Here is a 17280-nt window from a genome sequence, read left to right as displayed (position 1 = left end):
CTCGACAGAGGCAGTAACTTCCCCATACTCAGAATCACTGCTTCCCCAAATCAGGAAATGCGTCACGTCTGTTAGTGGCAAACACAATAAATAATAAAACTCACCTGGCTTCCCCATCGTCTCCCTTTAAAACAATCATCCCATGTCAGAACAGACAAAATATCTTCCATCTTTATCTCAGAAACACTGTAAAAGGAAGGGCATAACGAGGTAAACCTTTTGTTCTTTCAAAAACATTTGGAATCTTGATGCATAAAACTGGCCTCTCCTCAGGCTAATTTGATATAAAGAAGAAGCAACACTTGGTCAGGGAAAGGGAATGTTTTCCTAAACCTTTAGGAATTTGGAAGGAAGGGGCCCTCTATGATATTAAAGGGACAGACAGGGTAATATTCCCAACAATTTCCTTCCTGCCTGATACACTTACATAGGCTGCATTTAGAATTTCCTCTATAGGGATCATGTCGTTATTTCTTAGTAAATCTGGAACACTAAATAAATAGGCCTGCTTATTGATAGATGACCTTGACTTGAATAGAAAACAAACTAAAAAAACATTTCCGACAGTCCCTTTAGTTTCATACTTAAAGAAAGGAGGTGGCTGAAGACCCTTAACTGTGGGGCGTAACCAAACACCTGAGTGAAGGTAAACAGGTGACCAACGCCCATCGCCCATCATGGCACCAGAACTCTCTCCTAATCTACCCTGAGGGATCTTTGCTGCTCTTGTCTCTTAATTATTCAGGGGTGAGGACCAAACGATCTCTGGCGAATCTAGAGCTACATGCGAATGGCTGAAACCAGAACTCAGGCTTCCCTTGTGAACAGAAGCCGTCAGCAGCCAGAATAAGACACTCCAAGCTGCCCAGCAGGGGAGTCAAGACAGCCCACCGTCCCCCACAGCTCTGGAAGGCCCCAGCCTTCGTCCCAGGAAGGGCGCGCGGCGGAGTCCTGTGTCAGAGGCGAGGCGGGAAACAAATTCCCCAGGGAGAGAGGAGGAGGGGAGGAGGAGCTCTGGGGGAGAAAAACAGATCATAGTAAGAGAAATGATTTTCTTGTATGTTGTTGTTGTTGTTGTTTTTTCCTAAATGTAACAGCAAATTAAAACGTGAATGGCAGCCTCTTCTGTGGGAGAAGACAAAGGTGACTTTCCCCTAAAGGTGACTCTGACAAAGCTATGAATGAACATGTCATGTCTGTGACATGATCTGCCTGAGCTGTGTCACCGCTTCCCCGTACACCCCCAGCCCCCAGCCCTCACCGTTCATTCTTCACTGCCAGCTCACAGCCACGTGGCTTCGGAAAATATTTTTACAGAGTCAACCGGAGAATGCGGAGTACATACCAAGAGTGTAGGAGTTGGGGGGGAAATGTTCGTGGTTTCCTGGAAAATCTGTTTTTCATACGGGAGAGAAATGTTACAGCTACTGAATTTGCATCTCATTTATGCCTGGAAAGCTGAAGGAAGGTAAAAATCAGAGCCCAGCCCTGCCTTTTCCTTTTTCTAGCTGACCTGCCTCTATTCATCACTTTTTTTCTTGAGGAAAAATAAAAAAGAAGAAATACAAAAGTAAAAGCAACATAAGAGCCTGGGGTCAGATCTTGAAGTGGGGAGAAAGAAAATAAGTATAATGGCATTCGCAGTCAGGGATACAAAGAACTAAATATGCCACAGAAAGGCACAGTTTTCTCAAATGTTCACCTTCAGCCAGGGCACGGCTCGTATGCTGTATGTGTCCATATGACAATGTTGGGGGACCATTTACCCTAAGTGAACAGGAGCTGGGACTGCACTGGACTGATTTATAGTTTAAAAGGGCCTTTTCCTCCTAGTCTAAGAAATCTTGCTTCTGAGGAACAAAGCACATCTACTCTGCTTATTTATGGTTCTATCAACAAACCTGAATCATCCCACCACACTATGAAGAGAGACAGCTAAATAAATTCAAGGAACTGTCTTATGCCTGATCTAAGAAATAACACATTTCGAGGAAGCATTTACATTTTAATAAACCAATGATGACTTTCATTAGAAACACATTTAATGGAGAAGTGGGAAAAAGTGAAGAAGTTGGCAAATACCAAGAAGTCAGAAGGCTGCAGAGACAAAGTTCTGAGCATTCAGACAGAGGTGAAGCCGCCCGGGGCACCTGTCTCTTGCCCTGCTAAATTAAACTGTCAGGGCGAGTTCCACGCGCTGGGGGTATGGGGGCGGGCGGTGATTTCTTGCCATGGCCCTTGCTGCTGAGAGCCTCCGCCTGCCTTCCTGAATCTTCTCTGTAATTCATCAGCCGTCCCAGCAGTGCACCGCCTGGCTCTCAGGTTCTTAGGCACCAAACAGGCACACATGTCTTCCTCCTTTTTTTGATATTTTAGACATGTACCTTTTGTATTCCAAGAATCTTCAAGTCTGCCTCTTTCCATGGCATACTTTGTAATTAGTTCTTATTAGGTTTAGTTTTTTGTATTAAGTCAAAGAAACAGTTTATATATAGATCCCCAACATACAGCCCTTCCTCAAACAGAAATCAGCAAGTGTAACACACGGCAGTATTGTAGCGACAGATCTGATCATCACTCGGGTTGACTACATCTCACAGGTGAAGCAGCCAGTGGTTCAGGACCAGTCACTTCAATAGGTGAATTTTCAGGGCAGAAACCAGTGAGGCTGGACTCCTACAGAACTCTCTGCCCCTTAAATGAATGTTCTTACACCCCCCGTAAGAACATTCTTACAGCACATAAGACCCAAATCTCTTCCTCGCGGTATTTCCCAGTCTTCATCCTTCTGAACTTCCTTCCGAGTCTCTGGCATCACTGAGTTCTCTCCTGAATGTGAACCTTATGCTGAATTTCCCATGAATGTTGCGGGCTCTTTTTCCAGACAAGATCATCAAAAGGGAGGATTGCCTTTTTAAAAAAAATTAATTAATTAATTTATTTTTGGCTGCGTTGGGTCTTCGCTGCTGCGCGCGGGCTTTCTCTAGCTGTGGCGAGCGGGGGCTACTCTTCGTTGAGGTGCGTGGGCTTCTCATTGCGGTGGCTTCTCTTGTTGCGGAGCACGGGCTCTAGGTGTGCAGGCTTCAGTAGTTGTGGCACGCGGACTCGGTAGTTGTGGCTCGCGGGCTCTACAGCACAGGCTCAGTCGTTGTGGCACACGGGCTTAGTTGCTCCGCAGCATGTGGGATCTTCCCGGACCAGGGCTCGAACCCATGTCCCCTGCACTGGCAGGCGGATTCTTAACCACTGCGCCACCGGGGAAGTCCCAAGGGCTGTCCTTTTTATACCTTTAAAATATTCCCAGCTCACCAATGATTCATGTTGGTGCTAATTATTATTTTCCCTCTTTCAATTTCAGGCTTACATTTGAACCTTCCATAGCAATCAACTGGAAGGCATTTATTCGAGAACAAGGACGAGAGGGGAGAGGGGCAGAGGCATCTAGGCTGACGACTCTGTGCTGGACCATCACCCTCTGACTGCGGAACTGTGGGCACCCGTTTCTCCAAGGAGATCACATCACAGTGAACGAGCACAGGAGGCCAAGCAGAGAGAGCCGCTGACGGGGAGGAAGGGGAGAACGTGAACTTGGGTCTAGAACGGAAGGAGGAGGGAGCCGTGGAGGCAGAGAGAGGCTGCCAAGGTGCAGCGAGTCCCTCCTCTTGTGGGACAACACACCTCTGAGAACACCTTCCACACGTACACGAATCGTCGGGACAGAGGGAAAAAGCTACGGCGCTGGGACGGGTTTTCATTTCGACCCCCCTGTATTTCTGGAGTGGAACCGCCTCATCGGGTGCCGCCTAGACTCTGAAAGGGCCGCAGAGAGAAGTCCGAAGCGGCCTCCAGCCCCCGGGAACTCGGAATCCAGCTGGAGATGGAGTTCCTGGTGAAACGTGACTGACTGATCTACATGAGATTTTCTCTCACAAGTAAGAGAAGAGATGCACGTCTTCCTGAAACAAACAAAAACCACTCCTTCAGCTGACAAGCTGTATCAAGATGAGAGAATTACGTAAGAGGAAAACCCACACCATCTTCATTTTTGCCCTCTTGAATTCATCGGGTGCAGGTCCTCGCCTCCCCCGACACTGAGGGGTGTGAAGCACATTTTCTGAGAAAGCTTCATTCCACGAACGGTCACACCAGCAACCTCAAAAGAGTGTTGAGAGTGTTGAAGTCTGACTGGGGATGGGGGAAGTCACCGAGTGGCTTCTGAGCAGCTGGGCCACTCCCGTGCCCGGCGTGTACCGTGCCACCACCCTGGGCATCACACGGCTTTTCCTGTGCCTCCAAAAACATTCTATGCATCACTGTACTTTCTCTGAGCAGAAGAAATTCGTGAAAGTAGATCAGTGTGAAAAACCGCATGCCTTTAGAAGCCCAGTTTTAGAGCCTGTTACTTTAGGTTTTATGGAAAACATGACTAAACAAACTCATTCCCGTGGCCCAGGCGGATGCTCTCTGCTTTCATCACAATCACCCCTGGCCAGCTCGAGCCGCTGTCCTCTGTCTTTGCTTTCTTTGTCTCTCCTCGGGGAGATCGGGGTTCGACGGAAGCCCCTGGCGAAGGTTCCATGCTGCTGAGCCCTGTGGAGTCCCCGACCCAGGGCTGGAACTGGGGGCTTGACGCTGGGGGATGTGAGAGGCTGCCATCTGACTGGATGCATACGAGACAGCAGCTGGACAGCCTTGGCCACAGACATGGGGTACATAATTCACCTGCCCCTAATGGTTTCTTCCCTCGTTTTCCTTTCCTGGGGGAGGGGGAGTTGTGTAAAGAATCAAAAGCGTTATTTTTTTCCAGCTTTAAAGGTCCTAAGCATTAATTAATTGCAAGAAACAAAAATGGTGACTAAGAGAGATCTTTGAGAAGCTGGCTGGGCGGGTGGTGCACGCTGATTTCGCAGCAGGAGCAACGCAACGCAGACCTCTACCTGAAAGAAAGAGCGCAGCAGATCGTTCTACGCCTTGGAATGGCAACGCAATGAAAACTGTCATGTGCTGATGGCGTTAAGGGTTTTAGTCTTTGCCACTGGCTATTCTGGGACTCATTGAGGGATCACAAGGGTTAATGGCTCCTCGGCAGCTTACAAGGCCCATCCACTGTAAGAAGCGACAGAAAGTTAATTAGGTGAGATCAGCCGAAGCCCCGTGTTTCTGACTCACTTGATTTTGTGAGAAGCCAACGAGTTGACATATTCTGCCTCCGAAGGAGCCAAAATGAGCAGGCAGCTCCCATGGCAGCCAATCCGGGCGGTTCTCCCAATCCGGTGGATGTATTCAGCAGGTGAAGACGGAGCGTTGTACTAAAAAGGGTAACAAAAATGAAGGCATTCACAGATCAAGGGACTGCCATTAATTGGAAGTGCAATACCCCTCACCTGCCTCCAGGTATCCCAAGAATTAAATCCTGGTGCTATGGTTACCCTACCACAATCACAAGGAGAAGTCACTCAACCCTGAAACTCCTGGCTTCATTGGAAATAACAAGGCTCCAACACGCCAACGGGAACAGTGGCCAAGTTTCAGATAAACGAGACGTCTTCTCGTCCCAATATCTCCTATTTAATTTCACTTCTCCACAGGTCTCTTCATTTTCCTATTTGCATCTTTTCACTGAGGTGACTGGGCAAGGTGAGAATGCAGGCAGGTGGGCGCAAACTTGCGCAGGATGGCCGCACGACCTTGGCCTACTTCCTCAGTAGACAGAGCAGTGGGGCTGAGGCCACGAAAGACGCTGCACAGGGCACAGAGAATCAGGTCTCCACCGCCTCGCTGCAGGCCACCCAGTTCCAACGGAGCAGAGCTGCAGGCCAGCTGAGAGGCAGGTTTCCCTTCCTGCAGGGAAACGCCTCCGCTCCCATGGACAGTGTTCCTGACCCGGCAAAAGGGCCAACGCTCTAACTCAGCAGAACGGACGCTCTCTACGGCAGTAACGTCATCGTCGTTAACACTAACTGTCCCTGTACTCATTCTGCCCTTTTCTTCTTTGCTGCTACATGAATCAAAGACCAGAGGGCCAAGAATATGATGGGAGGCCAGGCATGTTAAACTAATCAATACCCACAATTATAAGAAGGTTCTCAATGATCAATTATATGTGTCTGGCCTCCTGCACATTAAAATCATCCTCGCCTTCCTATTTCAAATCTGGTCCATGGACAGCAGGAAAGAAGACACAATGCCTCTAGTCGCAAAGTCATCACGTGCGGTGAGCAGAGATTTCCTAGCTAGTGACAGGCATGCAATTCCACTAAAATGTGAATAAACCATGACTCACGTAAACAGGGCCCATGTCCCCTGGCCCCTGTACAGAAGGGCTTAAAAATACCACTCTGCAGACTAAGGAAAAGAAAAAACAAAACTAAAACCACTAGACTAGTGCTAACACCTGTACCCTCTGGCAAAGCGTCTAAGGCTAGAGGTATGTGTAAGATGCTGTCAGGGCCTTAATTGCCCCCTGCAGGTCAATGTGCATGGACACAGCTCTCAGGACAGCTGAGCCATCGCCTCCTGGACACAATGAGGCCTCCCAGGGGCCCAGGTAATTCCTGTTATTTTCAGATTGCTGAAAACTCTGTGTGTGACACACATTAGTCTGTGAGCAGGGGAGCCTGCCCCTCCCTCCCACGGCAGTACAGTCTGCAGCCTGTGCTGCAGGTGGGCTGGGTTAAGGGAAGATGTCAGGAGAATTGTGCAGGTCGGGCTGGTTGCTGCCTGGAGACCAGGGCAACACCCAAGAGGGTGACAATGATTATTCTACTTAAAGCCAATGCACCTACTCATGATCACACATTCCGGCCTCAAGCTCGCACCTTAACAACTTAAATACATTACCTGGACAATCCACGTGACTTGAGGGAGATCTAAGCCCCGAGCCGCAACATCCTTCAAAACAGAAAAGAATATGGCTTAGGACAGAGTTTCTCAACCTTTTGGGGGTCATGGATCAATTTGATGATCCAATGCAAACTCTGAGGGCTCACGCCCCAGCAATGTGCACAACTTCAGGAACCCACTGACGTCCACCTGTGGGTAAAATTCCAATTCAGAGGCTAGTTCTACAGAACCCGCAGGTGAGGCAGCCAGAGCCCACTTCACTAAAAGAACATCATCTGCATGTAGGCCTGAGAACTGAAATAAGTCATGATCAGACAGTCATCAACCAGACAGACAAAAAGTATAAAAGCAATGGAGATTTTTTTTTTCTTTTCTTTTCAGCTGGTCGCCATCTCAAGAGCAAAGACTCTGCTCTCTGGTTTCTGGCCATTCTGGCAGAGAGACTAGAAAATGGGGATCTTCCAGGCTTTGGCAAGAAAGGTACACCTGGCATTCACCTCCAAGCACAAGTCACACCAAGAGTAGCCCCAGCCAACAGGTACTGAGTGCTCACTACACACCAGACACGGTGGAGAGCATTTTACCTGCGTTATCTTGACTCATTGTCAAAATAATGCCTCAGACAACTATTACTCCCATTTGATAGAGAGGAAACCAAGATTCAGAGAGATTAAGTAACTTGTCCAGGGACACACAGCTACGAAGCAGAGGTAGCCCTCAAACCCAGGTCTGCTTTACTTTTCCAAGACCATATTACAGTATACGGTTCCACTATCAAAAAAGATGCTGTGTCCCTCATATGCTGCCGGTGGGAATGCAAAATAATACAAACCCCTAAGGTGGGGAATTTGGTAACATCCAGCAAAATTACATATGCACTTGCCCTCTGACCCTGAGCAATCTCCCTTCTTGACCCTGAGCAATCTCCCAGCAATCCATCCCTGGCAAAAATTTAAAATGATCTATGCACAAGGCTATTCATCTCAGCACTATTTATTTATTTATTTAATTTTTTATTTTTTAAACATCTTTATTGGAGTATAATTGCTTTACAATGGTGTGTTAGTTTCTGCTTTATAACAAAGTGAATCAGTTATACATATACACATGTTCCCATATCTCTTCCCTCTTGCGTCTCCCTCCCTCCCACCCTCCCCATCCCACCCATCTAGGTGGTCACAAACCACCGAGTTCAGCACTATTTATAATTGCAGGTCTGGTAATAACCCAAATGTCTAGCAGGAGACGGGTTGAATAAAACACGGCAACACCTACCCCATAGAACAGAGTTTTACATAGCTACAAAAGGAATGGAGGTTCCTATGTACTGATGTGGAGAATATCTAGGCTATATTTTGAGTGTGAATAGTATGCGTTTGTGTAAGAAATGGGGGAAATACAAATATATTTGCTCATATTTGAAAAAGAAATAACGGAGGGAAAAACCCCAAAGCTTATAAAAAGTAGTGACCTATACGGGAAGGAAGAGAATGGGGGGAGGGGATGAGGATGGAAGCTGGACTTCCTTTAATGGGCCCTTATAATTCTGACCCTGAGACCACGTTTCAACATAATTAAAAATTAAAAAGTAAGATAACCAGCTGTCATGCAATAGGAAGGACAGAGTATCACCTATGATATATTCTTGCCAAAACAAAAACAAAACCCTAGAACTGGAATCTAAACAAGTGTCTAGACCTACTGCAGGGAGACAGGAACAAGGGAAACAGCACCACAAGGACACAATGTGGAGCATTCTAAAGGACAAATGGTCTTTCTTCCACCAAAAAATCCAGGAAAAAAGGGAGGGTAACAAAAACAGAAGACATTAAGTAGACAGATGGATAAATGGATAAATGGACAGATGGATCGAGAAGCAGAGAACCAACACGTGGAAGGGGGTTCACCAAAACTGTCAACTGTGGTTACCTCGAGGTAGAGGGATTTGGGGCAATTTTTACTTTTCTCTTCGCAGTTTCCTGCGTTGTTTGCTCTGTTTTTCTTTTGACGACGAATGCATATTATTCCCCGCCACCAACCCCGCATTTTTATTTAGAAAAATTTAAACCTACAGAAAAGCTGGAAGAACAGTACAACGAGCACTTGTCAGTCCTTCATCTTGATTCACCAATTGCTAAACATTGGCACAGCTGCTTTTTTCCTCTCTGTACTCACGTGTTTTTCTGAACCATCTGGAAGGAAGTTGCAAGTATCATGACATTTTGCCCCTAAATACTTCAGCACATGTCTCCTAAGTAAAAGGACATTCTTCTACATAAATCACAATACCATTACCACACCTAAGAAACTTCACACTAAATAAGTTAATTTTATAATAATCAGTTCACATTCAAATTTCACCACTTGTACCTAAGACTATTTTTATAGTTGTTTTCCTTTCTTAACCCAGGACTGAAGCCTAGATCATTGCATTCTATTTTTATTATAGCCCTCTAGACTTCCTTAACGTAGAACTGTATCCCTACCCTTAACATTTACTTCTTTTTATTTTTTATTTTTTGGATAACAATCATTTTTTGAAGAGTCCAGGTGTCTTGAGGAACATCCCAGAATCTGGACTTTTCTGTCTCCTCATAGTAAGATTCAGGGGGAGCGCTCTGGCAGAACGACATCAGGGTGGGGTGTACCGCCCAGCACGTGACCTCAGGATACAGGCAGGGTGTCTGTCCTGTGCTGGGGACGCCGTGCTCGGTCACTGGAGCAGGTGGCATCCACCATCTCACTCCCTTGTGACGGTACCTTTCTCCTTTGCAATGGGTGAGTAACCTCAGGAGGGAAACTTTGAGACTGTTTCCCAGAACATTTTGTCCAGTGGTTTTAGCATCATTTGATGCTACTTGTCGGTATCAGTTGTTACCCTGATGTCTACAAAATGATGGCTTTCTAAGCCTATCGTTCCTTCCGTTTTTATAACTGGCATTCTTCTGTAAAGGACAGCTCTTCCTCCTCTCGCCTCGCTTTTCAGTATCACTAAGAATTTATAGGTATATAAGGTTTTCTAAAAAATAATAATCTTATGCAAAGTTCTGTAAGAAGCACATTAAAACAATCGCACCCTTATCCTCCAGGGTCAGAGGCAGGACCCAAGGAAGACACTGTCCCACCATCATCTAAGTCACCCAGAAGGACCACTGCAGGCAAGTCAGGGCTGGTCTGCCTTTGCTCTGATTAAATCCCACCTGGGATTTGTGGGTCTCCTTTGAACGGGGGCCAGAGGCTGCATTTATAAGTGTTAAGTAGACATTTCATGTATTAGAAGTGTGTCAACCACCCAGGAAGTGTTTTCTGACAGCTCCCAGGTGCCCTGAAAGCTGAAGGCGGATGTTCCAGAGCCGATGCCTTCGAGAACACAATTTAGAGCGTTCTCTACACTAACCACAGTCACTGTCTTTAGAAAAACTGACGGGTTCTTAAATCTGCGAAGCTCTTGTTAAGAAATGATTTACTTCATTTAAGTGTTCTGCACTGGGAGAGGTACGTAGACAATGGGCTGTCTGAGCTTTACAGATAAGCTTTGTAAAAAATGTAATGCTCGTCGGTTTAGTAAATCCAACTAAGAAACACAGATGAATCTCTAAACTAGCATATGATGTTAGGAAAGCCACTCCGGGTACAAACACGCTTAGACAGTGAGCTAGGAGGCACGGCAGCCACCGCCATCAGGACTGTTCACAGTTCTTTCCCACTCGGGCTGGGCAATCGGCTCAGGACACCAGGCTGACAACCTTCCCGCCGCCCACTACTTCTGGTGTTGGGGTGGGGGCACCTCACAGCCAGCCACTGCTCGGACTTCACCAGCCATTTCCTTAAGCACTTCTTTCCAGTCTCAGCCGAGGCTACTCTGAGGGTGGGAGAGTGGGTCAATCTTGCCGGTGCAGGAACAGGGAGAACCGGACTCTAGGACCACTTTAGCAGCCACCAATCCAGGCAAGTCACCTCTCCTCTCCGAGCCTCAGTTTACCCACCTATAAAATGGCTACAATTTACTTATCTCCCGAGGTTGCTGTGAAGATCCAATGAGACAGTGGGTGTGCAAAGTGTCCTGAGAATTGTAAATCTGAGTGTTCTAGTTCGTGATGAAATAAGAGCTGGACGGAGGCAATGAGATGGGGATTTAAAAGCCTCTCGGCTCTCTTCCCCCCTCACACCCCATCCACCCGACCCGGGCAGAGGACCACGGAGGAAGGGGACATGGCTCCATCTTCCTGGATGCTGTCAGCCAGCAGCACCAGAGCCACAGGAAACTGACCTGCACAAGACTCAGCAAAGGCTTCGGTTCTCCGCCCACCCTCAGAACTTAGATCCAACCCAACTGTATTCCTTTAGCCTAATTAGGGCGAAAGAATCGCTAAAGTCAATTCTGAAAGACACTCACCAGTCAGGCCTTGAAGTCCGTGGGCCTGACAATTGGCCGCCTCCATGAGACCAAGGGGTACAGATGGAAGGCAGCTTGCTCAGGTGCCAGCCTGTCAGTTGGATTAAAATGACTCATTTATTTACCCGAGAACCTCACAAAGTGCTTTTACTAACAGGGAGAGGGGGCCTGCGGCTCTCCGAGCAAGGGACGCAGCAAATTCGCCTCTGCTGCCTTCCCGTCCTGCCAAAGTCATTACTGCGGCGTGTGGAAAGCCATCAGCGGGGCACAGGCCCCCGTCGTCCGGGTGACAGATTGGGCTGCGTAATCAGAGGGGGAAGGAGAGAGCGCAGAAGCTGTCAGAGGCGCGAGATCTTGGCTGGAGCCGCCAAAAAGCTGGCAACATGAGTTAGCGTAACTGAGTCAATAGCCAACCATCTCCAAATGATCTTGCCATTAACACGAATGAAATACGAGCGGAAAAGATAAACTTCGCCTAAAAAGCATACCCCATAGAAAACCGAGAAAGTCTCCATTTCTTCAGGGGTGCTGAAGGGACATTCTTGGGATGCTTACAGCCCCCCTCCTTTGTCTCCTGGCCGCCTGGCACAGCGAGATTTCCCAGGAGGAGAGGAAATTAAGAACCGCGCAGACCTAATGGTGTGTTTCGAGCAAAAAAAAAAAAAAAAGAGAGAGAGAGAGAGAGAGAGAAGGTGGAGGAGAGCAGCACAGGTGCTTTAGGTATCTTCTGAAAAAGGAGGCACGTGTGGACAAGCACAAAACATTCCAAGGGACACTCAGCCAGCGGATGCAGGTGGAGCCGGAAGTGCCTCTCCTTGCTGGGAAAAGGCCAAGGCGCTGGGTACATACACCCAGGGACAACCAGGGAGGGCCACGCATCAGCCCTAAAACTAGAGGGGGCTTGGAAACGCCACATTTTAGTCACTCGGTGGGGTTTCTCCTTCCCAACCCCTCAACTTAACAGTGGCATTAAAAAAACCTCTGGCTTAGGGTGAGTGCTGCACTATAAGCCGGAGGAAATATTCTGCTTCTTTTGATTTCTTAACTCCATTGAGGAAAGTGGGCTTTGAACTTCCAAATGACTCCTTCCTGCTAATACCTGCTCCCTCCTTAACTTGGGGTCTTCTTAGATCCAGTTTTCTAGAGGACACAAACTTACATTTCAAATATGTAAGGACTTCTCTTTCCCAGACTGGTCTCTCCTCCCTGACCATCTTTTCCCCTCTGCCCAGACTCCGGACTCATCGGGGCCACACGTGTACTGAGAACCCACATTATACAGCCATGTACCAGGTCCCGCAAGACTGCGTGAAGTTAAGAAGATCCTTGCTTTTAAAATGTTTAAGATGAAAGGAAACACAGACACACACACACACACACACAGACACACACACAGACACACCTCTAACTTTCTTCACAATAGAAAAGATATAAGGGAGGAAAATGGGGTCGAGGGAGGGATTTTCTAGAAGTAAAGGTAACAGCAGAATTGTGAGCTTTTGTGTGGTTACACCACAATTCCCAACTTCTCACACAAGACAGTCAGTCTTCTGGCCTCATTAAAACGATCTCGGGTCGATAAATCAAAATGGCAAAAGATACGGTGCGAAGGGGGAAAGTCCCCACGCAACAATTAACAAGTGGTTCCCTTTATCCAGAGAAGCGAGTCCTCCATCTGCCTTGTCCTGCTGTGGCCCCGTTGCTCATTAACACCCAGGAGGCTCCCGGAGAGCTTTCAGAGCCTGGCAAGTAACAGGCTGCTGAAAAGGACGCAGTGACAACATCTCCCCAACCCAGGCCCCACCTATCACAGCCAAAGCATCTCAGACACCCCAAGTTTCCGCCTATAGCAAACAAACACAGCAGAAGTAGAAGGAAGACTGGGCAGGAAAGAAGAACTTCTCACCACTGGGGACTCTGGGCTTGTACCCTGGCTTAGAAATGGAGAGGAATGAGCTCCCACCCAGCTCTTTTCCAGTAATTTCCTAAAGCAGAATAAAGAAAAGATGAGACTGGCAGAGGCTCTGCATGCTGGACGTGACCTGGGCCAGAAAGGGAACACGCACCAAGGGGCTTACAGAAATCAGATTATGGCAAGTGAGAGCTTGCTTTTCACGTGGCACCCGGGACTGGCAGGGGGCAGAGGTGCCAAGTCAATGGTGCTCCTCATCTAGCTGACATCACCTGCCTGCAGGCAGCAGCCAACAGGACAAGGAAGTCATCATATGCTTTTGACCCCATCGAGAATCACATTTCAGAAACTGATCTTTTCTTCCAGAGATCTACTAAAAAAAACCCCAAAAACAAAACAAAAAACTGAACTTCAAATACCTGGAGTTTTCTTTGAGACTTAGAGCTCACCCATGTCTGTAAAAAACATGGCAGCATTTGCACACTAGGAGACTCAATAATTTCCCACCAGGGACAAATCCAGCATCTTAAGGGTCAAAGATAAAGCATTTTGTTCTGGTCCTAACCCAAATTCCAACACACAGGTTCCTACTGCCTTCTGTTTTAATATAGATGATCTGTAACATTCACTCTTCAGATAACACCATATATATGAAAAAGTAAACTTATTCCCAGTGAGCACTTTTTTTTTCATGTCACAAACAATTCTTTATTGGAATGTTTGAGAGAATCCCATAGGTAAAACTAAATCCTTTATTTTATTGATTTTCTTTTAACAAAGAAGTTTATTTTATTTATTCATTTTCTTTAAAGATTTATTTATTATTATTATTTTTTTTAATTTATTTTTGGCTGCATCGGGTCTTAGCTGCGGCACACGGGCTCTTCATTGTGGTGGGCAGGCTTCTCTCTAGTTGTGGCGCGAGGATTTTCTCTTCTCTAGTTGTGCTGCGTGGGCTCCAGGGCACGTAGGCTCTGCATTTTGCAGCACGCGGGCTGTCGTCCAGGCGCACGAGCTCAGTAGTTGTGGCACGAGGGCTTAGCTGCCCCGTGGCATGTGGGATCTTAGTTCCCTGACCAGGGATCGAACCTGCGTCCCCTGCATTGTAAGGCGGATTCTTTACTACTGGACCACCAGGGAATTCCTATTTTATTTATTTTTTATTTTTTTATTTCTTATGCAAGTATAGTTGATTTACAACGTTGTGTTAGTTTCTGGTGTACAGCAAAGTGATTCAGTTTATATATGTATATATATATACATGTGTATCTATACATACACACACATATTCTTTTTTTTTTGGCTGTGTTGAGTCTTTGTTGCTGCTTGCAGGCTTTCACTAGTTGCGGCGAGCGGGGGCTACTCTTTGTTGCGGTGCGCGGGCTTCTCATTGAGGTGGCTTCTCTTGTTGCGGAGCATGGGCTCTAGGCATGCAGGCTTCAGTAGTTGTGGCACATGGGCTCAGTAGTTGTGGCGCACAGGCTTAGTTGCTCCATGGCATGTGGGATCTTCCCGGACCAGGGCTCGAGCCCATGTCCCCTGCATTGGCAGGCGGATTCTTAACCACTGCACCACCAGGGAAGTCCCATATTCTTTTTCATATTCTTTTCCATTTTGGTTTATTACAGGAAACTGAATATAGTTCCCTGTGCTATACAGTAGGACCTTGTTGTTTACCTATTTTATATATAGTAGTTTGTATCTGCTAATCCCAAACTCCTAATTTATCCCTCCCCCATTCCCTTTCCCCTTTGGTAACCGTAAGTTTGTTTTAAATGTCTGTGAGTCTGTTTCTGTTTTGTAAACAAGTTCATTTGTATCACATTTTAGATTCCACACATAGGTGATATCATATATTTGTCTTTCTCTGTCTGACTTACTTCACTTAGTATGATCACCTCTAGGTCCATCCATGTCACGGCAAATGGCATTATTTCATTCTTTGTTATGGCTGAGTAGTATTCCCCAATGAGCAAGTATATTAATCTCAGCCTCAGTCTTTAGAAAAAGACATGTATCAGTGATTCTCAGCATGGAGTTTCCTGAGCCCCAGCTGTCCTCCCACTTAACCCACAAACACCAGGTGCCTGCCGCTCTGTGCCAGGCGCTGGGATGGGAAACACAGCCCCTGTCCTCGTGAGCCTGCGCTCTGGTGGGAAGACACCTAGACCAGTTGTGAGGAGCGTCATAAAGGAATGCAGGGCCCACTGGGAGTGCCTCGTGGGGAAGAACTGGGGCTTCTGTTTCCTGAAAAACTGCCACTGAAGCTGAGACCTACGAAGGGGTTAGTCTAAGTCAGCGTGGTGTGTCCCAGGCCGAGGGAGCTCATGTACCAGGGCCCCAAGGCCAGAAAAAGTAAGAATGACACATTCAAGGAGTTGAAAGAGGGCCCTGTTTGGCTGAAGGACAGGCAGCAAGAGGGAAAGTGGAGACAGAGGAAACAGGAAGGGGTCAGGCTCCAGAAGTGTCAACAGACAGAGGATTTTTGACAAATTTCTTTATCAAGTAGATTACTTGGACTCATCTTCGCTTTAGACCAGGCATGTGAAGACAGTTTTAGAGCAAACACAAGCATCTGACTTGATGGGCTTCATAAAGAGAAGGGCTACTTGGTCAGACTCAGATCTCCTTGAGGCAAGCATTCCAGGAGCAACTGCTCTCAGATCTGAAGGACCAGAGCCGGCGGAACCACTGTTTGCCACACACACACGAGAATCCGCAGGTCCCCGGGCAGGCCGCCTTGTAGATGATCATGCATATATACACACACAAGAAACAAAGCTGCACTCGCTCACAAACTCTCAATTTAGACAGAAAACAATCTCTGTTACCTTTGAAACTAAATAGAGAACAGGAGTTCCTTAAAAAGTAATTGTATTAAACGAGGCCTAGACAGGCATTCAAGTAGCTAAATGTCTTTGCTTCTACCTAGCCCTTGTTCACAGGATTACTAAGTTGACGGTGCAATTTCATTACTGTATATATAGGGATTTCTCAAATAACCAGTTGGGGATTAAGTTACATCTTCCAAGATGGCACAAACAGGGAAGGCATTTTAATCTTGGGAGCCAGCAGCAACTTTGGTGAAGTGAGTCCCCAGAGAAGCAGGGACGTTGAAGGTGTGAGTTTTCAATCTCAAAAGATCACAAGAGGCGTGCACGGAAAAGGTCACTGCGGTGCTGGAGGAGGCGGCTACCCACGACTGCAAAGACGGAGGCCGAGTGAGCTGGCCCTGAAAACTGTGGGGCAAATGACAGTTCTGGACAACAGCACATAAAACCTGTCCAAGCGCATCTATTTTCCTTTAAGAAAAGGTGAGCAGAGGCAAGTAGAGTGATTTTGTTGTGAAAAGACTTTCTCAGCTCTAATTACTCCCGATAGCTGTAATTTACAAGTTCTTGGTGGAGAGAAATCGCCGAGATTCACACGTTTTCAGACAAACAGCTGCCACTATTAGTGAGCAAATTGCCAAGTCTTCCGCGCGGTGGCAGCCCGCTATCTGTGGCAGTAAGGTGACAAACCAGGAGTGCAAAGAGACCGGCCACACCAAACGGCCCCCGGAATTCCTGTTCCCTGTGGGGCCGGTGACCCCAAGGCAAATCGTCAGGGGACGAAAAACTGCCACCGCCATCACACCAACTGTGAACCCTCCCACGGAGCGCAGAATGCTACATACCGTGCAGAGAAGAACCCCAGTTCTGGAATGTGAGAATTCTTGGAACACTGCTGTTCTTTCCTACAAAAACAAGGAAAAATAGGGCCTTTATAACTCTGAGATCGAGCCCAGCAAGGTAGGCTTAGAGTCTCATAACTCTCCCAATTTTCTACTGCTATAACTATTTTTAGGCACAGAGAGAGGTTTTGCCAAGAAAAGAGGAAGAAGTGGATTCTTCACATCTTCCAACAAGACCCTATACCTACACGACCAGGCTTCTTGGACTGCGGCAGAGTAACAAGCTTTGAGGGCAGCACGTTTCATTAAGACAATGCGGGGGGGGGGGGTCGGGGGGGTGTTGGTGGCCAACACCCAGAGCAAGGAGGGCCAAAGGCCACAAGTTCCTGCACTCAGGGTTCCCAACTCAGAATTTACTCTAACACCTTTTCTACAGGTGGTGTAGAGGCTGAACAA

General features: G+C 47.1%; 1 protein-coding gene across 5 annotated transcripts in view; it reads right to left on the bottom strand.

Moving 5' to 3' along the window:
* DDX31 (DEAD-box helicase 31) overlaps nucleotides 1-17280 on the bottom strand; it is a 136115-nt gene that overhangs the window by 92767 nt on the left and 26068 nt on the right. For all 5 annotated transcript variants that reach the window (XM_082468150.1, XM_082468149.1, XM_082468148.1 and 2 more), the window contains 4 exons: nucleotides 16828-16887; nucleotides 6841-6891; nucleotides 5170-5309; nucleotides 105-186 (listed from right to left, as the gene is read on the bottom strand). In XM_082468150.1, the coding sequence (XP_082324276.1) occupies nucleotides 105-186; nucleotides 5170-5309; nucleotides 6841-6891; nucleotides 16828-16887 (333 nt within the window). The remainder of the gene's footprint in view (nucleotides 1-104; nucleotides 187-5169; nucleotides 5310-6840; nucleotides 6892-16827; nucleotides 16888-17280) is intronic.

This window comes from Balaenoptera physalus (assembly GCF_965194825.1).
Source record: "Balaenoptera physalus genome assembly, chromosome: 7".
Classification (NCBI taxonomy): Eukaryota; Metazoa; Chordata; class Mammalia; order Artiodactyla; family Balaenopteridae; genus Balaenoptera; species Balaenoptera physalus.
The sequence above is the reverse complement of the archived record's forward strand: the minus strand, read 5'-3'. Positions and strand labels throughout refer to the sequence as shown.